Here is a 24,054-nt window from a genome sequence, read left to right on the forward strand (position 1 = left end):
GTCCTACTTTTAGCCTTTCCCTCCACATTCCTATATCCCCTTTTCATTCCTATTGTCTCTAAGGAACCAAAGAACTTCTAAGCATATATGCATAGCCCATGGACACAAAGGGTCTGGGTGACGGGTGGGGTGGCAGATAGGTAGAGGGCAAAGGAGGGAAAATGTGGAACTTCTGTAATACTCTCAACAACAAAATAAATTAAAAATAAAGAAACTAAATTCTAGGCATTTCATCAGGAAGCTAATCCTTTAAAAGACAAAGACCACGGTAGTATAATATTTACTCATAATGATTAGTATAATTTATCCTCCCTGTGTTCACTTTTAAAGATAAACATTAGTTACATTCCCTGCTCTTTATAGCTGAAATTAGTAGTATTTATGTTTCTGTACTTGTTCTGTTTATGGGATCAGCTCCCAGGAACAAATGCACCTTCACCACTCCTTGTGCATGTCACTGCAGAATCTACTGCAGGAATGTCACAGACGTCTTTGAATCAAGTACTGGGCTGGCAGACTAACTATAGTGCCTCAGCTGGTCCTATTCCACAAAAGCACCCACTTTTGAAGGTGTGATCTATACCCATGACAGCAGATGATACAATAAGAGTATGGCTTTAATTGGCATGATTATGAAATACTTCTAAAGACTCTTCATGAGGGGTTGCCTTAGAATGAGACAGAGGTATGAGGAATAAATGCCAGCCCACCTGCTGGCAGGAGAAGCAATGGGAATGTCTCTTCAGATAGATGAGCAAGCAGGAAAACAGATAACATAACTTGTCTCAGAAGCAAGCAGCACGATGAGACAGTAAAAACGCATCAGCATACATCATCCTATCATGGCCTGGTGTCATTCCCAGCCTCTTTTAGCCCTCGCTGCATCAGCCCAAGTCCCAGACACTTTATCCTGTTTATAATTGCTGATCAGCGGTAATAAGGCCTCCATGCCTCAGCTCCGTCCGTTCCACTTCAGCACCCACCTATTAGGTAATAACTTTTATTTACAGCCTTGCTCGATGTGCTGTTCTATTAGTACAGCTAGGAACTGAGTAGAGCACAAAAAAAAAAAAAAAAAAAAAAAAGTCTCCTTAATGGGCAGTATCATTGCGAGGCCCGATGATTTATAATGCAGCATTATGGCTGTTCTATCTTACTCCTTCTGGTAAGACTGCTTAGGGAAAGCTACATTTCTAACATGCTGCACTCTTAACAGGCACATACATGCTGTAGAGCAGCACCTGAAAAGAAACCCCCCATATATCCCCCTCCCCCCAAAAATAATCCAAAAGTTCCAAAGGAGGAGAGAGGCATTAAATTCCCTTGATAACCTTTTTAAAACAATGTTGGCTCAGGCATTTTGCCCCAGTGGAGCAACAGAACAGCTAATTAATGGAAGCTCAGAACTTTTCTCCTTGGTAAGAGTGCAAGCTATGATAAAATAAATAACCACAAAGGCAAAAACCCTCCATTGTAACTGCATTCAAGGATCCAAGCAAACTGAATTAGCACAAAGCAAGTGGATCATGAGCATCTCAACACCACAGCCTAGCTTCTCAGACATACAACATACCTCAAAGAGCAATAAACCTCATCACACTGCCTTTCCCTTTTCATATGGAGTGCACTTTTATCCTTCAAGTACAAAAATCCCTTTTGGTAAGATTGGCATCCTGGCTTGATATTCATTTTTATCAGCCTGTTCTCAGAAAGGAAGTCATGGCTTCTCTTGAGGAAAAGTCAAATAAGGCCTGTGAAACAAGCCAATGACTCCAAGCTCAGCAAACTCTCACACATTACATGCCTAGCTAGCCAGTAACACAAACACGACGACTGGGGACAATGGGACCTAACTCTCTCTCAGGGGTACAAATGAAAAACAGTTTTTCTCAGATCTATACATTATATGAGACGCTTTTAAACTCACCTGCTATTATTTACATATTGAGATCAAATCACTTAATTATACAGTGCTTTTCTATCTCATTCTATTCTTTAATATAAGCAACAACTCAAAGAGATTAAAGTTGGAATAGGAAAAAAAAAAAAAAAAAACCCACATGAAAAAGCATGTAGCAATTTATTTCCCCTCCCCAGTTTTCTACTAGTATGGCCAAAAAGCACATACTGTCAGTAAATAAACGATGGCAAACCATGGAAACCTATACCTCCCCCCGCCATGGTAAAACATAACATGCACTTTTTAGACTAGACTTTTTTTTTTTTTTGCAATCTTCCAAATAGTTGGTATTCATTTTTGTCCCCTGCCTCAGGAATTAAGTGAACTCCTTTAGGACCCAAAATGATGAATTCACAAGGTAAAACATTTTTAAAATACTTTTTCCTTGCCATGACACGTTACTCTTTTAATCTTTCTTCAATGGTTACATTAAGTGCTAAAAAATAAAATGTTTATATCTTCCCTAATCTCCTCCTGATGGAAAATTGCATATTACATAAGTAGGTTAAATTTCGAACTTTCTGTCTCAAATGCTGATACTGCAGACCAGAGGGAAAAGCTGCACCTTAAAGACCAAAAAGAAAGAAAAAAAGAAAAAAAGAAAAAAGAAAGAAAGAACTGAATTACATAGTTGAATCACACCCAAAGCTACCTTCCTTTAAGCTCTACAGAGTCCTTTTTAGAAGAGTCATTTACAAAGTGTATTATAATATGGACCAATACAGTTTATAGTCAAGGACTCAACTCTCTAGAATTGAATATACTGGTTGAAATGTTTCCATGAATACTGACTGTATCAGGAGATAAAACACACAACTGTGGGTATTTCTAAGCTTTACAGGGCCTCTTCTGATTTAACACTGCCACCCTTTAGCTTCTGGATCAATTTAAAAGATCTTATAGAAACCTCACGGTAACGTAACAACAATGAAGCATTCCCCTTTAAGTGGCTTCTGAACACTGATGTGGAAACTGTTTAGTACATCAATCTTCTCTTATCTCCCAGGTGAAAGGGGTTTTCTTCTCTTGTCTTTGTAAAAACAGACAATAACATCACAAGCAGGTTGCCTGAGAGAAATGAGCCAAAAAAAGGTTTTAGGGGAAAAAGGGAAACAATGAACAATACAAAACTATCTAGTTCATGTCACTGTTCATCATGCTGAAAGGAAAAAGGTGACCTAAAACGTTAATAAACATGTGCTTTTCAAGAGGAAAGAAAAGAAAAAGCAGGCAAAGAATAGATAGTTAAACTGCATTAACATGCTTCTTACAGAGTGCAAAGATGGTACTTTCTGAGAAAACCTGCATTGGTTTCCAATGGGAGCTTCTCATCCCATCTGCTTTCATATCAAACAATACTAGAGCTCCCGTATGGCCCCACAAATGGCTATTTTACTTGCTATTCTACTAACTATAATCACATTTTTAACTTACACAGAGCATTTTATAAGTGCCGTGCACTAACTGATTGCACCACAGGAGCTCCTACAAGGAGCATTTTAAAACTATCATTTTTCAAGTCGATCAGAGAATATTATTTGCTCAACATTATTTGTTGGAAGAAGAGTAATAGTGAATATAGATATAGTGGAGCAAAAGTCTGTAAACAGTATCATCAAGTCTGCAAGCTTGTTTATGACTTTTTATTTTAACTTCAGAAATAAAGGGACTATAAAATGAAAACACAAAATCAAGCAATAGAGTGGTTAAAACGGGAAGGAACAATTTCCTTTGTTTCATATGCTAAAAAGTCTATTCTTTGATATAGTCAACCCAAGAGCTAAGAACTGCCTAATCCTTCATCTGGAAGAAGAATCCTTGGGTTAGTCATGTTCAAGGATCCTGCTGGAGAGAGACTTTTTCTCTAAGTACATTTAAGACAAGACATGGTTCTATCTGTCCATTACAACTTAAATTTTTAATTTTACCAATAGCAAATTCAAATACATAAAACACAAAATAACTTCTTCTATAGTAACTCTGCAAATAAGTCTTATATTAAAAAAAAAAAAAGGTTACATAACATGTCTTTAAAAAAAAAAAAAAAAAGGCAAAAAGACCTCCCACAAGGCACTTTAAACAAAAAATATGACTTTCGGCCAGCATGGCTCAGTGATTGTGTGTCTATGAATCAGAAGGTTGTGGTTCAATCCCCAGTTGGGGGGTGCAGGAGGCAGCTGATCAATTACTGTCTCATCATTGATATTTCTTTTTAAATTTTTTATTATTATTATTGCTATTTCTATCTCTTTCCCTGTCCCTTCCTCTCTGAAATCAATAAAAACATATTTTTAAAAATAAATAATATGACTTCCTAAAGATATTCACATAAATATCCAAACAACTTCCAAATAAAGTTGTTTAAAAAGGATTACCACAGTTCTGATTACAATGTTTTGGCTTCAAGTATAACTTAATAGTTAGAAAAGATGAAGGACAAAAGGTGGTTTGTTGCCAAGGAAAGGGAACTCTTTTCCTTCACAATATATTTATTCTTGGCAGGAATGTTGTGAGAATTAACAAGGGAACGTGTGCAAAATACCCAAAGCCTTTGAAGAAAGGTGAGCTCTCTCTAGTTATCTGAAGGTGTGATATGCTTTAACTCTCACATTCTAACCAAAGCAACCTGGGATTTGCAGCACTTTTCAACTCTTTGCTGACAGTTCTCAGAGCACTACAAAGCCATAAGCACCTTCACTTAAATTTTCTGTTTTAAATACCAAAATAATCATGGTGCTGCCCCCCCCCCCCCAATCTAAAGATTACAGAGTCTAACTGTTAATAGTGCTATGTAGCCAAAAGCCAGCAGCTAAAGAAAAAGTTTCTGACCTAGTTCGCAAATACAAACTGATCTTTTACTTGCCACTACTACTTTTTGCAACCTGGTTCTTAGACTTCCAGTTACCACAGAGCTATTTCTTAAAAAGAGTTCTCTCTTGGGGAATTGGGTGAAAAAAGGTGAAGGGATTAGCCAAAGAACATATATGTATAACCTACAGACACAGACACTACTAAGATGATGGCCAGAGGGAAGGCGAAACAGGGGCTGGACAGGGTGTGTGTGGGGGGGTGGGGGGGTGGGGGTGGGGGGAAGAGACTGGGAATGAATGGAGATATATATAGTGTCAATAGTAAAATTAAGTTAAAAAAAAAAAAAAAGAGTTCCCCCTCTCACTTTGATGGCTGTAGACAAGCCACTCTATATTGCTTTCCACCTGTTTAAATTACAATATCCTCAGATCAACATTAGTCCCCTGAAGCAGAGACGTTATTAATCAACCACTCAGGCTTGTAATTATGAGCCTAATGCTAATCTTTAGATCTAATTTTCAAAGTACTAAAAAGAAAATGACCTGTGCACTGAAAAGGTCACTAACCTTTTTTTTGCGAGTACACTCTCTAAGATATTTGGCTATGTACCTTTAATACGCATCCTATGTATTTGCTGGTTTTAAACTATATGTATGGAGTGTTATATAGTTATAAAATGAATCTGCAAAACAGAAAATTTACAAGGCAGAGATAAAGAACTTTTACTATTTTCTCCCAAACCTCACAGATTATACATTACTAGAGGTCCAGTGCATGGATTCATGCAACAGTGGGGTCCCTTGGTGTAGCCTGTGGGGATTGGCCAAAACCAGCAGTCCAGTGCCGCCTGTCACTCCTGCCTGCGGCTCCTGCTCATCCCAGCCCCACTATGTCTGCTGCTTCTAGGTAGGCTCGCTGCCCCTCCGCTGAATTCTCTGGGCTGTGGCAGCCAGCAGAGAGCCCTGCGTCTAGTGCTCATCTGTCAGCTTAGCGGTGCTCCCACGGTGGGAGCGCACTGACCACCAGGGGGCAGCACCTGCATTGAGCGTATGTCCCTGCATTGGTGGTCAGTGTGCATCATAGCCACCAGTCAAACCAGTCGACCAGTCACTTAGGCTTTTATATATATAGATATGCCTTCTTCAGGGACTGTTGACCTAAAGAACCACTATATTTCAGCCTAAGTATCTTTTTCCTAACACATGTCATTACTATGCTAGAGGCTGCTTTAGGTCCAACCTTGTATTGAACAGATTGGTTTGGAGGGTTCAGTAAGACCCAATTCACAGGTCTCACTCCAAGGAAAAAAGTGATACTACTGTCAGGCAATTATTTACAGATCATTTATGCCTGAAGCCCTGTGCTCTAGGATCTCTTTGGGAGAGCTACTGTGATTGTGCCCCTTTATGGCAGAAGCACCTCAGAGCATGCTAGAGGATGAGTCCTCTCTTGAAGAACCTAGACATAAGGAATACAAGAACACTCCAGCAATGTAACACTATAACTGATAAAGACTCATAAGAAAAATGTTCAGAATCCCCATCATGGGCAGCCTGCTGACTCAAGGACAGACAAAGATGGAGACAAAGACTGTCAACCTGCAGTTCTCAAAACAAATCATTCAATTTACCTCTGACAATCAGGAAACTCTGTTCTCTGATGTCAGGGCCATAGTTTTTTGTTTTTTAAATATATATTTTTTTATTTCAGAGAGAAAGAGAGAGCGAGAGAGATAGAAATGTCAAAGATGAGAGAGAATCATTGGTTGGCTGCCTCCTGCACGCTCCACCCTGAGGATCGAGCCCGCAACCAGGGCACACATCCTGCCTGGGAATCAAACTGTGACCTCCTGGTTAATAGATCAATGTTCAACCAATGACCTATACAAGTCAGATGTCAGGGCCATAGTTCAGGAAGTCAGAGGGGGCACAGAGAGGCTTCTTGAAAAGTACACCAAGATGAACTTGATAACTTTTAATGTGCAGGGTGAGCAATCTCAACTTTCCTTCGGATTTTTTAGAAGATGACCTGCACATTGCATTAATTTCCTTCCAAGTCAGAAATTCTCAATCTTTTCCTAGTTAAGAGCTATGTAATCACCTAAAAGGCCTGGAAATGTGTGACTGAGAGCTCAATCCTTGCTTATCATTTCACTTTACAGAGACCTAAAAATATTACCATGAGTTCCTACTGTAATACTAAAATGCAACAAAAAAATGTAATCAACATAAAATCAATTAATGAAACTAGATATTGCAACAAATTCTGCATTTCTAGTCTTCTATCTAAATTACCTTCTGATGTGTTATCCACAGTATTTAATGGTTGGCCACTGTATACACATAATCTTTAATGATACAATTACACTGAAATAGCAATTACCTTTAGAGATCTATTATGTGAGCTTTATGCATATTATTTCTTAGACCAAACCTATGCGATAGATTTATCATCCAATTTTACAGATAAAGAACAAATTTTGAGATATTAACTTATTTACCTAAAATCACATTTTGTAATACATAAAGCTAGGATCTGAAACCAAATCTGCTTTTAAAACTCACATTTTAAGCACTACTTCATTACATGCTGTATTTCCAATTATGTGTCTCCCATTCTTCCTATTTCATTCAATGATATGCTTTTCCACCATCTGGCTAAGAGCATAATTATAATACAACTAGAGGCTCAGTACATGAAATTTGTGCACTGGGATAACTGCTGGTTTAGGCCTGATCCCAACCTGCAGTCGGGTATCCATCTTGCAATCCGAGACTGCTGGCTCCCAACCGCTCACCTGCCTGCACCCGTAACTGCCTCTGCCTCAGCCCCACCACTGTGGCTTTGTCCAGAAGGACATCCAGTCTATCTAGTCTAATTAGAGTATTACCTTTTTATTAGTATAGATGTGATAAGCAGTAACATGATGTAGTGCAAAACAACACAGGCTTTAGTATCTGAAAGATCTGTGTTTAAGTTCTGTTTCTATTTCTTACTAAAATATTACTACAAGAAATGTACTTAATTTTCTGAGTATCTATTTTGCCATCTGTAAAAGAGGAATAACTCTCTTGCAGATATGTTCTGAAGATTAAATGGTCATGTATGTAAACCATATTGAATGGTGCCTGGTAATATAGTTAGCATGCAATAAATGCTATTGTTATTTTCAGATACACAAAATAGTATGGGAGAAGAAAATACATGTCTAGATATGAAGGACACAAGTACACAATATTCAAAGAAGGATTCCTACTAGTTTCGGTGCCTAAGCTGAGCACACGAGTCTCTTTTTCTCTCTCTCTCAGGATGTTCCAGTGTGCATGAGGTTCACTCCTTGACTGCTACCTAAACATATTGGTAGTGCTAACAGGTAACCCTGCACTGAGGGCCAAGATTGGAAGGAAAGAAGAAAGACTAAAAGACCTGAAATCAAAGGACTCTGAATGTTTTCAAAACTTCTGGCTGGAGTGGATAGGAAGCTGACTCTGACTTCCCACTGGCTAATCAGGATGGTCTGTCTCACTCCAGGGCAAGGTTCTCTTCTATCTCCCTCGAGCTCGGGTACTAAAGACAGGAGGGATGACAGCATGCCCTGCCTCAAAATTGGTCATGTGGAACAGAAGAGTAAAATTAAATTCCCAGAGTTCAATGCCTAGATGCCACTCAGGAACTGTGCAAGGTCAGGCCTCTTTGAGTTAGTTTAACATAAAAACTATGAGCATTTGAAAGGGCTGAGGTTTCAGAATGAGTTTGTACATAGAAATAGTTTGGGCTATTTTTATTGAAAAGTTAAAAGGACTTTTTAAATTATGAAAAATACTTTGACTGTGACCTTTAGAAAAACAATATAATTATTTTGACTCTTCCAAATATAATCCTTGAGATATTTTAAATAACAGGCAGCATTATTGGAAAAGGCAAATTTACTGTTTAAAATAAATTGAGCTATAGGCTAAGGGAGCAATGGTCATTATGACTGCTTTTTAGAGAGCTACAAGATTCATGACTTCATATTTAATAAAAATGTCATAGATGCACAGAGATTTCTGGGAGACTTTATGTATCTGAAAAGAATAATTTCAACATACCCAATGCACTGAAGATGAGAAAGTAATTTTCCAAAACTATTAGGATATTCTAATAGTCAAGTTAAAACACTGATTATCTGTACTACAACTTCTTTCACCTTCCAGTCTCCATTGTTAAATATTTTTTGTAGTAAGTCCAAGACTCAGACAAATTAGCCACATTCTAGAAAATGGGCAATATATGTTTCATGTTATAATATTCTTCAGACATTAGGAAACTGCCTATCTTCTTGGTTCTAGCCAAAAGTTTAAATCAGTCAATTTGACCTCCAAGAGCACCACTTTGACCTCTGCTCACACTCCACTCCCAATATTAAGCACAAACTATATCACTTCAAAATTGATGGGAGAAATTAGAGAGCATCCTGGCATGGACACCACATTAAAACCAGTAGCTAATTTCTATGAATAATTCAGATAAGAATGAAGCCAGATAAGAATGATGTATGGCCCTAGCTGGTTTGGCACAGTGGATAGAGTGTCAGCCTATGAACCAAAGGATCCTGGGTCAGATTCTGGTCAAGGGCACGCACCTTGGTCGCAGGCTCCTCTTGGCCCAGCTTCCACACCAATCAATGCGTTTCTCTCACATCAATGTTTTCCTCTATCTTTCCCTCTCTCTTACACTCTCTAAAAATCAATGGAAAAATACCCTCGGATGAGGATTTTTTAAAAAACAACAAGAATGATATACGTACCTGTACCACAGGATCTTTTGGTTGGTGTGACTAACGAGACATGAGCTGTGTCTGTGCATGGCCCACCTAAAAACAGAAAGGCAGGCACATCAGTCAGGACATACCGGCTACATGCCCATAGATGCTATCTTGGATAAAGAGAAACCTAAAAAGGCAGAGATTAACCTGCAAATAAACATAATAGAAAAGATGGAAAAGGTGGTGATAGTGGTAGATGAACTTAGTTCAGCAATTTAGATCTATATTTTTTCTACATTAGAACATGCTTTTTGTAAAAAACTAATTGAATATCACATAATGTTAAAAAGTTAAGGGTTAAAATTTTAACTATAGAATCCCAATCCAGCAAGAAGAAATTACCCACAAGTTTGGGGAGATGAGTTTTTCTACAAAGCAACAAGTAGGAGTACAACCTCGTAGGCTGATCTCAGTTGTTATCCTACCTTTGAATTCATTGCAAAACTGGCCTTATTTATTATTTATTTATTTATTTATTTATTTATTTATTTATTTGGGGGTGGGGGGACGGGAGCTGCCTAAGGAACAACAAACTACTTGTCAAAATAAATAAAGATCATTTTAATATATAAAAAGATATTGGAACCAAGAAAGAAATATCTAGCTTAATTATAAGAACGATATAAAGAGGGCATTCATGGAATCTTTGAGGATCCAGAAATCTGATGAATAGGGATAATTCAAGAGTAAGCAAAAGATTTAGTCAGTCAGTGGGTGAAGGATTGAAAAGCAATAATTTCAAGACCACCAACAAATTCTGAAGTTGGTTCAGAATCAGGACTACTAACAAGTTCTTAAGTTGATATTGACATATACCTCAACACTCCCTACCAACCATGCCCTAACTTCTGAAATTAGAAATTAATAAATAAACATAAAGACCACTGGTTCTTGATATGCCCTGGAAAGGGCTGTGGTAATGATCATCAAGAAATAGAACACACAGGCAAATGTTAGACATATTTTCTGAAAAGGGTCCCAGGTGACTATGAATAGTAAAGGTAAACATGGTTAACTGACAGAGTTGTATATTATCCAGAAGATTTCATATCACTGAAATTATTAATCGAAATGAAAGAAAGATGAAAAAGCTCTGAGACCTATTCTTAGAGTTTATGCCATGAAGATCCATGGGATTTAGGGACCTATAAATCATGCCTAAGAGTTCATTGTTAGTCCACTCTTTCCTACACCAAGGATGTAACATCAGTTTGGCAAACCTTAGTGGGTATAAGAAAACACATAAGGAAAATGTAAAAGGGGAGAAAAAATTAAGTAAGTGTATTATTGTCAAAGAACACTTTGCAAATACCTACTATGTGCCATCATGGGTAAGTCTCATGCTCAGGGAACTTACAATCTTATTAGGAGGACTAAATTAGTGTAAATAATTGAGAACAATACATGATAGCAATAAAGAGCTGGATCAAAAGTGATCAAGTGTCAAAGAATATGGAACTAGTAATGAAGGCTAAATGTAATCAGAAAGAGGGATATTCATCATTGGCCAGTATCACTTGGAAATACTTTTGAAGAATTTCAAAATGAGGCAAGAATAAAATGAAGTTAGACCAAAAAAGCAGGGCATTTTTCTACAAATATCATTTCCCCAGAGAAAGCTTAACATACTAAAGTTACATAGATTCAAATAGGCAACTGTGACATGAAAAAAGTAACATGGAGCCCTGGCTGGATGACTAAGTTGGTTGGAGCATCATCCCATACACCAGTGGTTGCAGGTTTGATTCCTGTTCAGGACACATACCTGAATTTGGGGTTTGATCTCCAGTTGGGCGTGTACAGGAGGCAACCCATCAACATTTCTCTCTCACATCAATGTTTTTCTCTCTCCTTTCCTTCCTCTCTCCCCTTCCCTTTTCTCCCTCTCTCTAAAAATTGATTAACATATCCTTGGGTGAGAATAAAAAACAAACAAAAAACAGTGCAAGCTGGACTGGTTTGGCTCAGTGGATAGAGCGTCGGCCTGGGGACTGAAAGGTCCCGGGTTCGATTCCGGTCAAGGGCATGTACCTTGGTTGAGGGCGCATCCCCAGTAGGGGGTGTGCAAGAGGCAGCTGATCAATGATTCTCTCTCATCGATATTTCTAACTCTCTATCCCTCTCTCTTCATCTCTGTGAAAAATCAATAAAATATATATATATTTTTTTAAAAAGTGCAAGCTGCTTGACTGAATCAAGAGACTAATGTACATTTATTAAAATCTTTTAAAATATTTTTATTGATTTTTAGAAGGGGGGGGGAGAGAGAGAGAAAAACATCAATGTAAAAGGAGAACATCAACTGGCTGCCTTCTATACACCCCCTATCAGCAAACAAGCCTGTATCCTGACCAGGAATCCAAATGGCAACCAACTAAGCTGCACTGGCCAAGGCTTTTAAAATCTTTTTAAAAAATTGAGGTATAACAATAACAAAATACTAAAATGAAATGTACAAATCTTAAATGTACACACTGAAGAGTTTAAATATCCTAATATATAAAAACCCAGGGTCGGTAATGACAGAAGGCTCAACCAACCAGAAGTCAGTTCTGCAGTCAGTGCTTGATTGCCGTGGCGACTGCCGAGGGGGCTGTGGATCAGGCCTGGAGAGAGGCCGGGACAGAGAAGCAGGGTCTGATCTGTAGCCTCTGTGGTAGTTGGCTGGGACTTGTGAATTAACACTCCCATGTTTACAAATGCAAACTTCACCTCATCTGTAGGGTGACAGTTATCCTTACTAAAACTCCTAATGAATGAATTCCTATGCAGCTTTGGCAAGTGTGCAAAAAACTTTCAGGCTGCCTAGCATACATAACTCCACATGCATCACCATGAAACTGCTCTCCAGAGAGCTTATTAAACTAACAACCCAATCCAATATAGTCACCAAATTACAGTAAACACAAATAGAACCAGAGCTGAGCCCAAACAAATTGACAGCAAGAGTAACTAGCAGTGATAATAAATCCCAGCTTTGATAATTGCACAATATTATAAACAGAGAGTGTGGAATTCACTTTGGTCTGACAGACTATAACCTATGAAACTTTAAAAATCCAGAATAGATGCATAGGAACACTGTACATATAGACTACAATAACTGTGGAGTCATACAAAATTAGTGTACTCTCGAATAAAACAAGAAGCCACAGGAGTTCTGATGTATTATATACTCCTACACAATTAGTTTCAAATCAACTCTGTTAAAATGAATGTAGGAAATTATGGGCTACTCAAGAGGAACCTTTTCAGGTTTCTGACTACAATAAAAATATTAACTTGAGTCCCATGTGGCTATAGCAAACAAAATATTGATAATTTTGAAAGTTGATGGCAAGGGTCCAAGTCAGGGCATCTCCTCCATCAAGAAATGCTGCTGTCCTTTTTTTACTGGATTAACGTCTGAGAGAAGGGCTGGCATATGGTCCCACAAATCATTGTAAACTCTGTTTTTGGCTCTTCCTCTCCTTCCCAGTAGGGTGAACTGAGCTAATAACTTACGAGCAAGGTGTGAAAAGTGTCCTGATGACTGGGTTCCATTGGAGGGGGTGTGTGTGTGTGTGTGTGTGTGTGTGTGTGTGTGTGTGTGTGGTGGGATCAGATTGGGAAAATAAATGTATTTCTAAGCACAGAACGATTCCTATCACTACCTTTGAGTCTATATTAGTGGCAACTGAGTTTTGAATAAGTTTTGGATTTTTAAACGTTAAAAAAATAAAAAAGCAGTTAAGTTTCTTCCTTAATCTGACAGGCTCTCTCCGGCCAGGTAACAAGATTAACCAACATGAACTCACTTTCAACCATGACTGCATTTTACTCTCTTTTGCAAAAACAAATTAATCATCAGAATTTTTTCAAGTTTCTTCATTATCTAAAGCTATTCAGTATATCATTTTGCATTTGATACTACAGAGGACTTTTTCCTAAGTTTCAACAATTTAGAGTCTGTGGTAGCTGTGGTTTGTGACCATAAGTCTAAGTATCCTTCCTACCTTGTCTTCTAGGGATGTTTCTAGTCTTATATAATATTAAAGGCATCATACATAATGCAGCACTATGGATTGCATTTGCAATTCCACATGAGAACCATGAAATGAAATTCTTCAGCTTTATTCCCAACAACTAGAAATCTTAATAGCATTTGCAACAGGATAGTGGATTTTCTTAGGGAAATAGTACTGATTTCAGGCCTGTAAAACTGAAGTCTAGATATTAAATTCACTGTAACTTATAAAACCAGGACTGAATAAAGGTATCACATTAACCATCAACACTGACATTTCAAGCTAAAGTAGCAGAATGCTTAAATTTTCTTTTTAAACTGTAGAGTTACTGAACATGCCAAAAAAAACCCGAGCTAGCACCCATAAACTGGTTGAAGACTATAATTCAGGAAAAGCAGAGAACACAGGTTTGGAGGACAGCTGCATTTAGGCTGGCAATCATTTTAGGCCCTCAAAATTTAAGGCTGGATAAATACAGAAAAATAGTATTTCTCCTTAACCTTGGAAATAGAGATCAGCAATCTACCCAGAAAGCTTTTGTTAAAACAGCTGTGATGACTCTTTGTTTTCAGTTCTAGGTTCTATTGCCCTCATTGGCTGCAGTTACACCATGTGCTAAAACACATCAATTGGGACAAATGGACTGTCAAGGAGTCAGCCAACTAAAAATTATAAGAAGCTCAATAACCAAACAAATATTCTATCGGAGCCTTCATGTTAACTGCAAAGCATTAATACACAAAATAGCCATTCCTTTTGCAGATTTATAACACTTTAATATCCTTGTTTAATTAACATGACATTTACATAACAGCATCTAATTAATTTCCAACTAAAGGCACTGTGAGCTAATTAGAAATGCATCATCCTTTTTTAACCAGCTTGTCAATTCCACTCTATCTTAATCTGCACATTGTTTACCTTTGCAGCATCCAAGTTTTCTAGGCTCATAGTTCCAAAGGTGATTTAGGACAACAGATTTAGGAGCTAAAATTAACCCCCCTCTCTAGAGATTTATATCATATTGAGAGTTTTTTAAAGAGACCTTTCAGAAAATAAACATCCATACAATGGAGATAGTGAAATAAACTCTACAGTGTTTCCTGATGTGACCTTATTAAGAATGTAAAAATAGCCGAAACTGGTTTGGCTCAGTGGTAGAGCGTCGGTCTGCTAACTGAAAGGTCCCGGGTTCGATCCTGGTCAGGGGCACATACATTGGTTGTGGGCACATCCCTGGTGAGGGGTGTGCAAGAGGCAGATGGTTGATGTTTCTTTCTCATCGACGTTTCTAGCTCTCTATCCCTCTCTCTTCCTCTCTGTAAAAAATCAATAAAATATATATTTTTTAAAAAGAATGTAAAAATACCTTTTAATAATCTTCAAAGAGACCATATTTCCTCAGCAGTAAAATATTCCTTCTTTTAAAAGCCTTCAGTGTACTAGTACACATGAAAACTTAAATTAGTAAATGGTAATAAATGAGTATCAGGTACAGACCAGAATGCACAGGAAATAAGTCATCTCTTCAGAAAAGAAAACCTATCCTCCAACCTCACCCTAAACCTGCAATTCATGAATTGTTTTAATCAGAAAGGACACACCTAATCTGTCTACAGAATTGAGTTTGAAAAGCACCATTGATTAAAAACAAGGATACATAAAGATATAATGAGTGGAAATCCAAGCTTACAGAAAATCTTCGGCACAGATAATAGCCCTCCCACTTCTCCAAATGGAACTCCCAAATTAAACCATTTACAAAGATTGGTGCACAATCTAAGTGTTAATCTCCCAGTTAGAAGTTCTACCCCTCATTTGTCTCACAGCATGTAGATCTACTTAAAGGATTCATGAGGAAGAGATTTTCAAAACAAATCGAAGTTGATATTGGTAGCAATCTATTTTGCTTATTTTATTACCATTCCACTCCTAGTCCCCTATATATTACAGTGCTGGGCAGTTTTGCAAATATCAGTGTGTGTATGTGTGTCTGTACGCACATGCATGTGCCTGCCATGCACATGGCCACTTATTAGTCTACTGGAGACTAGGGCACACATAGGGTCTCTAGGCCTGGTGAGTGATCAGGGCAAATAGGGGCCTTCCTTTGCTCCACTCCGCCCCCTGGTGGTCAGCACAAGATAAAGCGGGCAGTCAAATTCCTAGTGGGTCGAACTCCCAAGGGGACAATTTGCATATTAGCCTCTTATTATTTAGGAAGGATTGCTCAATAGAAACAAAATTAAAAATTCTTCCATACCACCTTCCTCAGGGAAAAGCATTGCAAACAAAATGAAATCAGGAATGCTTTCTATTCACCTGTACTGACGAACTCTTTTATAGCAGAGTGGACATCCCTATTAGTGATGTGTTTTGAAAAAAATGCCCTCTTCTGAACAAGCAATGATTTTAATGGAATGAGCCTCAGGGCAGGGACAAAGTTTTACTTATTTGGGTAATCTAGCATGTTAAGTATTCAAAATATATTTTTCAATAAGGATTATAGGTTGATAATATTGTAATAACTACATATATTGCCAGATAGATACTAGACTTATTGGGGTGATAACTCTGTAAAGTATATAAAGGTATAATCATTGTGTTGTACACCTAAAATTAATATAATACTGTATATCAACTGTAATTGAAAAATAAATTTAAAAGCAAGAAAAAATTAAAATTAAAAACTGGTAATTTGCTAAAAAAGTAGATTTCAGGTACTTTTATCACAAAAAATGGTAACTTAGTTATGTTAATTATCTTAAATGTAATAATCATTATATCTATATCAAATCAGTCTGTTGAATAACTTAATGTACAATTTTTATTAAAAAATATATATATATTTTCTTTCACTATTGAATGAAAATGGTCCAGGCCAAAAGCAATGACTGAACATACATAGCTATTCAGAAGGGAACTGGAATTCATAACAAACATAGTTGATTTTCACCGAAACATTTTGGTCTTGAAATCTTTTTACACTTAAAAATTAAGGACATTTATAGATCTTTTGTTTATATGGGATAAAACTATTGATGTTTACCTGATCTAAAATTAAAACTAAAAAAAAAAATTAAAATATATCTTCATTTAAAACTCACAGAAATAATTACATGTCAACATGTTTTAACAAAAACAACTTTAAAGTTTTTTAAAACTATGAGAGTGGCCTGGCTTAAAGACACCTGGATTTTTACATCTGCATGCATACATTCAATCTGTTTCAAGGTATTTATACAAAGCATATAAAGAAAAAATACCCTTACACAGATATGTAGTTGAAAAAGGAAAGAGAACAAAACAGTGAACCTAAAGGTAAGTATTTCCAGTTTCTCCACACTTTCCTCACACTGGTTTATTCTAGTCTTGCAGAAACCAGTTGATGTACCAGGATAAACAACAATAAAAAGTTTTCCCATTTTTAACAAAATGATCATATTTAAGTACATAAATACAAGGGACACTGGAATACACTCTACCGTCATTATTTCAATCCAGCATATTTTATTTCTGCTATTTGTGGAAAGAATAAAAACATGTTTCATGGAACTCAAAGAATTCTGAGCAAGCAGTTAAATTTATTTGATTTTAGTTTTTTAGACACAGTCTCTCACCTGGAACCATTATGACCCAAATAGAGCTTCCCATATATTAAAATACTGACTGTTAAACACCCACCACCAATACTCCAAATTCTTATGTAATGAAGTATAACAGCAATTAACACTAAAATTCAAACAATCATTTTGGTGATCAAAACTAAGAACCTTTTTGAGAGGTTAAAACATCACCTGGATAATAAAGTCAATTCTATTTTTAGACACTTTTGTTTCTCTCTGTGACAAAGCATATTTAAAATGGATATGAAATCAGGAGCTGTCGCTTCTTCAATTTAGACTTCAGTTCCTGACTTTACAGGCTTAACTATGGCCCAACTTAGATTTCTATATTTGCATTTTGCCATCAACATGAGCATAAATTTCATCACATCAATAGAGAAACCACTCAGCATCAGGAGAGCTTTTATTTTATTTTTTTTTACAAAGTTCAACTACCAAGACTCCAAGAGCGTTTTCATAAACCTTGGCCTGCATCAGCAACAAAATGGCTACAATGCCTTCTTCAGAAAGGGAAGTGATGTTCTTCAGAGAAAAATGAAAAAAAGTAACTATTTAGGCCAGAGTGTTGCCCCATGAACATTTAAAAACCATTTTGAGCTGAGACCGGTTTGGCTCAGTGAATAGAGCATCGGCCTGCAGACTGAAGGGTCCCGGGTTCGATTCTGCTCAAGGGCATGTGCCTTGGTTGAGGGCACATCTCCAATAAGGGATGTGCAAGAAGCAGCTGATCGATGCTTCTCTCTCATCGATGTTTCTAACTCTCTGTTCCTCTCTCTTCCTCTCTGTAAAAAATCAATAAAATATATGTAAAACAAACAAACAAATAAATAAAAACAATTTTGATGTGGCTCAAGGATGAGCGTTGACACATGAACCAAGAGGTCACTGGTTCATTTCCCAGATCGGGCACATGCATAGATTGTAGGTTCAATCCCCAGTAGGGGGCATGTAGGAGCAGCCACAATGATTCTCATCTATGCTTCTGTCTATCCCTCTCCCTTCCTCTCTCTCTAAAATCAGTAAAAACATGCTTTTAATAAAAATAATTTTGAACACTGGTGTTCTTTCTCATCCCTTTGCTTAGCCTCTCCTAGATAAAGCTGTATCACAGTTGGCAATGTTTTCAGTGACACTGAAGGGAAGGTACCTTAGTATAACCTTTTAAAAACATATATAATTTTATTGATTTCAGAGAGAGGGAGGGAGAGAATTAGGAAGATCAATGATGAAAGAGAATCACTGACTGGCTGCTTTCTGCATGCTCTTCACTGGGGATCAAGCCCACAATCCGGGCATGTGCCCTAAATGGGAATTGAACCATGACTTCCTGGTTTATAGGTTGATGCTCAACCACTGAGCCATGCTGGCCAGACTACTCTAACCTTTTTGTTTCATAGAGAACACCAGCAGGTCTTACTAAAAGGACCTCTTTTTGCAAATAATAATTGGAAATGTCACAATTTGAATTATGTAGAAAAGTGTTTATATCAATATTTTGGAATTTTAAAAATTCTTTAACAAAGTAGAATCTTTGTTTTTTAAGATAGATCAAAAATTAAAATGGTTATTAAGTCTAAAGCATTTAGGTAGATCAAAAATTAAAATGGTTATTAAGTAACAGCACATGAATACAAAATGTAAACTTATAATGTAGTATTTTTTGCATTAGCAGCTCTATGCCTTCTTCAGAAAGAGAAGTGATGTTCTTCAGAGAAAATGAAAAAAACTATTTAGGCCAGAGGTGTTGCCCCATGAACATTTAAAAACCATTTGGAGCTGAGACTGGTTTGGCTCCCGGTCCTTTTGGAGAGAAATTCACAAACACAATTAAAATATATTCATGTAAAGTTGACATAACTACCTCTAACATACCCAAATTAATGCCCCTATAATATAATTTTTTTCAGCCAAACACTTCTGTCATAATAAAGGTTATGTTTACTTTAAAATCAGCAGTTTCACCCATTACCTGAGTCTACACATAACAAAAACAATATGACAATTGCAAAGGGCTAAAGCTGTGTGAAGTGCGGTTGTTCACTGTGACCTTTACTTTCACAGCAAACTATAGAACAGTTTATTTAATAAGAATTTTTTTTAAATTTTGCATTTGCAAAAAGGGGGCAGTGATGATATTGCTTTAAAACCTAGTCTGAATATCAATAACTATAAAATCTCATTGGTGCCCAAGCGAATCTTTATAGAAAACTAACCTTTCAGATTTGTAAGTTTCTAAAGGGACCCTTAAAATGAGTGTTTAAAGTTTGCAAAAGGGGATTTTGAAGGGGAAAATTCAAGTGAGAAAAAAACATTTCACAACAGGTATATGACTTTTTGTACAGTTAAAAAGTCTCCTATTATTTTAAAAGCTCTGTTAAAAGTTATGAAATGTCACCATTAACAAAATAACCAAATATCTAAAGACTAGAGGCCCAGTACACAAAATTCATGCATGGGGGGAGGGGAGGTGTGCCCCTCAGCCCTGGCCTGCACCCTCTCCAATCTGTAACTTCTCTGGGGATGTCCGACTACCAGTGTAGGCCCAATTCCTGGCAGTCAGACATCCCTCTCACAATCCAGGACTGCTGGCCCTAACTGCCTGCTTGACTGCCCTCAACTGCCCTCCCTTACCAGTCTGATCACCCCCAACTGCCTTCTCCTGCTGGCCTGATGGCCCCCAACTGCCCTCCCCAGCCAGCCTGATGGCCCCCAACTGCCCTCCTCTGCCAGCCTGGTCGCCCCCAACTACCCTCTCCTTTACATGAATATATTTTAATTGTAAATTTCTCTCCAAAAATTCAAGGGATAAAATTATCCCCTGCAGACCTGGTCGCCACCAACTTCCCTCCCCTGCTGGCCTCATCTCACTCCCATGCAGGCTTAGTCCTCCCCAACTGCCCTCCCTTGCAGGCCTGGTCACCCCCAACTGCCCTCCCCTGTAAGCCTGGTCCCTCCCCCAACTGCCCTCTCCTTCAGGTATGGTTGTTCCCAACTGCCCTCCCCTGCTGGCCATCTGGCCATCTTGTGGTGGAATCTTAAGATGGTGTCGCACGACGCCACCGAGGCTTTATTATACAGGAGGGTGGGGAAATTGCCTTTTTGAGTTACTTCATCTTGAAGTTATGAAATGGCACAGGAAATAATAAAAAATATTAAGCAACTTTTCAAGATCAGGTTCAGGCAATGAGAAGCCTCTCTTTAATGCATGAAAACACATGTGAGTAGGCTTACCAAACCAAGAAAAATAAACTTACCTACGGGAGATATTAAATCAGTAAGTATAACTAAGTATTGCCTTGCCAAACACTATGCTGGGTGCCATGGGCACAGCAAAGCAACATAAAAGAAAATCTTTGTTAATTGTCCTGGCCAGTGTTTCCAAGTGAACAGAGCATTGCCCAAGTGGTTGCAGTTTGAGTCCCAGTCGAGGGCACATACCTTGGTTGAAGGATTGATCCCCTGCCCCGGCATTGCAGGAGGCAACCAATGGATGTCTCATCACATGGATGTTCCTCTCTCTCTTTCTCTCTCCCTCTCCCTCTCTCCCTCTCTCCCTCTCTCCCTCTCTCCCTCTCCTCCTCTTCCTCCCTCCCTTCCACTCTCTAAAAAAAAAATTTTAAAAAGCCACAAAATATTATATTTAATTATTATTAATAATAATTTTTAAAAGCCACAAAAATTATTAATAATAATAATTTTAAAAAGCCATAAAAAATATTTGGCTGATTTTGGCTTTCGTCTGTAAACTGGTACAGAAAGATGATCTCATGTCAAAGAGGTAACCAAGACAATATGTGATTAGATGTTTCAGGTAAGAAATATAGGAATTCCTTGGAGGAAGGAATCAATACAGATAAAATGGTTTTGAAGTGGGCTTCCAAGAACATGAATAATGGTAATATGAGTACTATGGTGTCAGCTGGGGACACGGGTCTGGTTTGGTTCAGAGTTCAGCATCAGTGCTGGGAATAGGCAGGTCAGATACAACATCAATAAAAGAAATCCTTTTTTGGTTTAATACAATATCAATGAGAGATTCATCTGATAGAAAAGATTAGAAGCAAGAACAGTATAAAGATTAGGGCTGTAATCCTATAAAAACATGGTGGGTGTGACAAAACTTCCCAGACCTTTAATATTTCTCCATTGAGCTTAACTAGGGGATCATAAACAAATTCATAATTAGGAAATATGAACAATAACAGAATAATTTAAGATTTAATTTGTGTACTTAGATAATATATATACTCTAAAATTAATAGAAGTATTTTTAAAAATAAGAATACTATGTGTAATTTTATTCTAATAAACTTACAAATCTAGATAAAATGGATACTTTCATAATATAAATTTTAATATTACCTTTAAATGAAACAAAAATATGAATATTACCTTTAAATGAAACAAAAATATGATATTCTAATATCAGATATTGGGCCAGTTTTATAAATAAGTCCTTCAAGATTTCAAAGAATAGCTCCATCAGCTAAAAATACCTCATATCATATACAAAATAAATTTGAGTTGGATTCAAGAACTAAATAAATTAAAAGCTAAACTATAAAAGTATTAAAATATATAAAGAAAATACTTTTATAAGCCCTTTGGAGAAAACTTAAGAAACACACAAACCTAGAAGACAAAAGACCAACAGACTTGAATTTTAAAATTTGTATACTTTCTAATGGAATCCAAGGCACCCAAATAAAAAATAAAAGCAAGTGACATACCAGAATAAAATATGTGTAAGATATATAACAAAGATTTATTATCCAGAATATGAGTTCCCACAAATCAGTAAGAAAAAGATGCTAATAAATAAGCAAAAAATACATATAGAAAAATTACTGGATATATATATATATATATATAAAAGCCTAAGTCACCTAATGACCAAACAGCCGGTCGACTGGTTGCTATGATGTGCACTGACCACTAGGAGGCATCTCCTGCACTGAACGTCTGCCCCTAGTAGTCAGTGCATGTCAAAGTGACCGGTTGTTCCACTGTTCGGTTTATTTACTTATTAGCCTCTTATTATATAGGATAAAGCTGCGTGTCATTAACTTTACTTGTATTCTTAAAAATAAGGTTAACACTTTAAAGGGGGAGGGACAAAAAATGAATAATTTTAAAAATCATGGTGCTGTTTTTATTTGGCCTTTATTTCAACAATAAGTTAAAGGGCAGATGACACTAAGTGCTTAAATAGTTCAGGCCCAGCTAACATTACGTAATAGAAATAATTTCCATAAGATAACACTGCTAAACTGCTCAAGTCCTCCTGCATTTTGATAGGGATTAATTTAATGATCCCATACATTGATTCCTGGTGAATTACAGCCATTCAATTCAATACAGCACATAACTGTACATTATCAAGCTGTACCGCCAAGTATCAATCTTTTTAGAACATAGCCCTAATAAAAGCAGCATGCTTTACAGAATCAGCTTCAGGATAGATAAATAAATGCACTGGGGGGAAATCCTTTAAATTAAAATCAAAAGAGACATTTTTCATTATGGGAAAGAATCTTCCACTTTGAGACTATTATAAAACAGAAAAGCTCCATCTGCTGTATAATTATCTCTGATAAACAGCCTGATGTTTTGAGCTTCATTAGAGAAAAGGAAGAGAAAGACACATACAGAGAGATCTGTAAATAAACCCCCCCCACACTGTATTTCACATAAAACCAGCCCAGCAAGAAGTCATAAAATATTTTAATAAGTAATATTTTCTAAATATTGTACTAGAATACTAAGTCAGCCTGTCTTGGCTAATATTTGGTCTTCTGAAGTAGGTATACTTAAAAAAAAGGAAAACTAGTTTCACTTATTAATTATTAGAAACTAAACTGGTAAAAACAAAAAGTTCAGCCACTTGGTGGCAGTGATATTAATTTTCTAAGGGAAAGATAAGAGCTTGTCAGACAGAAATGAAGACTAGTAGCCAATGAAGCCTAATGAATGTTCAACGCCCCAAGGGCAGTCTAGCAAAGCAATCTGTTAAAATGCACCCCACTTTATTTTACTTTTAAATGCCTAGGGAAGCTAGAGAGTATCCCCAGGAACCAGTTTCCAAGAAAATAGAAGAAATCTCTTTGTTCAACAAAATTAATTTATTCACAAATAAAGAATGCTCTGAAATATTTATATGGGGAATCACTGTCATATTAAAGAAAAATCCATCCACACTTAGAAATTAAGCTTGAGTCATTAAAAATCTTTACTAACATTTGCATAGTATGGTTCTCACTTTTTCTGTATATTTTCTTTTGCTACAACAAAAGATAAAGATTATACTGTATCTCCTGGGTAGATGCAGCATAAAAAGATAGGGAAAAACTCGAGCATTATGGAGGAAAAGGCCCAGAGCTGAGTTCTAGTCCTGTCATGTGACTCAAGACAGGTCAAAATACAAACCTTTTTCTCATCTGTATAATCTATACGCAGGGGTCCTCAAACTTTTTAAAGTGGGGGCCAGATCATGGTCCCTCAGAGAGCTGGAGGGCCGGACTGTATGAACTACTAATTCCTACTGTAACACCTCGGCTGCGCTCACTGCCCAAAAAACCTGGCGGGCCGGATCAGACTCCTCTGCGGGCCGCATGTGGCCTGCGGGCCTTAGTTTGAAGACGCCTGAAAGAAGATTATTTGCCTTGCCAATGTTGCCCACTGTCAAGATGATCCCAGGAAAATGTTTGTCAAAGTGTTTCGTAAAACAGAGGTTGGCAAACTTCTGTAAAGGACCACTGGGTCTCTGTAGCAACTACCCAATTCTGCTGTTGTACAAAAGCAGCAGCCATAGAAAATACATAAATGAATGAACATGGCGGCGTT

General features: G+C 37.2%; 1 protein-coding gene across 3 annotated transcripts in view; it reads right to left on the bottom strand.

Moving 5' to 3' along the window:
* Positions 1–24,054, bottom strand: part of ZFAND3 (zinc finger AN1-type containing 3) — a 246,361-nt gene that overhangs the window by 50,533 nt on the left and 171,774 nt on the right. For 2 of the 3 annotated variants that reach the window (XM_036414404.2, XM_036414406.2), the window contains one exon: positions 9,561–9,626. The exons of the other annotated variant lie outside the window; for it this stretch is intronic. In XM_036414404.2, the coding sequence (XP_036270297.1) occupies positions 9,561–9,626 (66 nt within the window). The remainder of the gene's footprint in view (positions 1–9,560; positions 9,627–24,054) is intronic. 3 annotated transcript variants of the gene reach the window in all.

The sequence above is a fragment of the Pipistrellus kuhlii genome, unplaced genomic scaffold (genome assembly GCF_014108245.1).
Source record: "Pipistrellus kuhlii isolate mPipKuh1 unplaced genomic scaffold, mPipKuh1.p scaffold_m20_p_5, whole genome shotgun sequence".
Lineage (NCBI taxonomy): Eukaryota > Metazoa > Chordata > Mammalia > Chiroptera > Vespertilionidae > Pipistrellus > Pipistrellus kuhlii.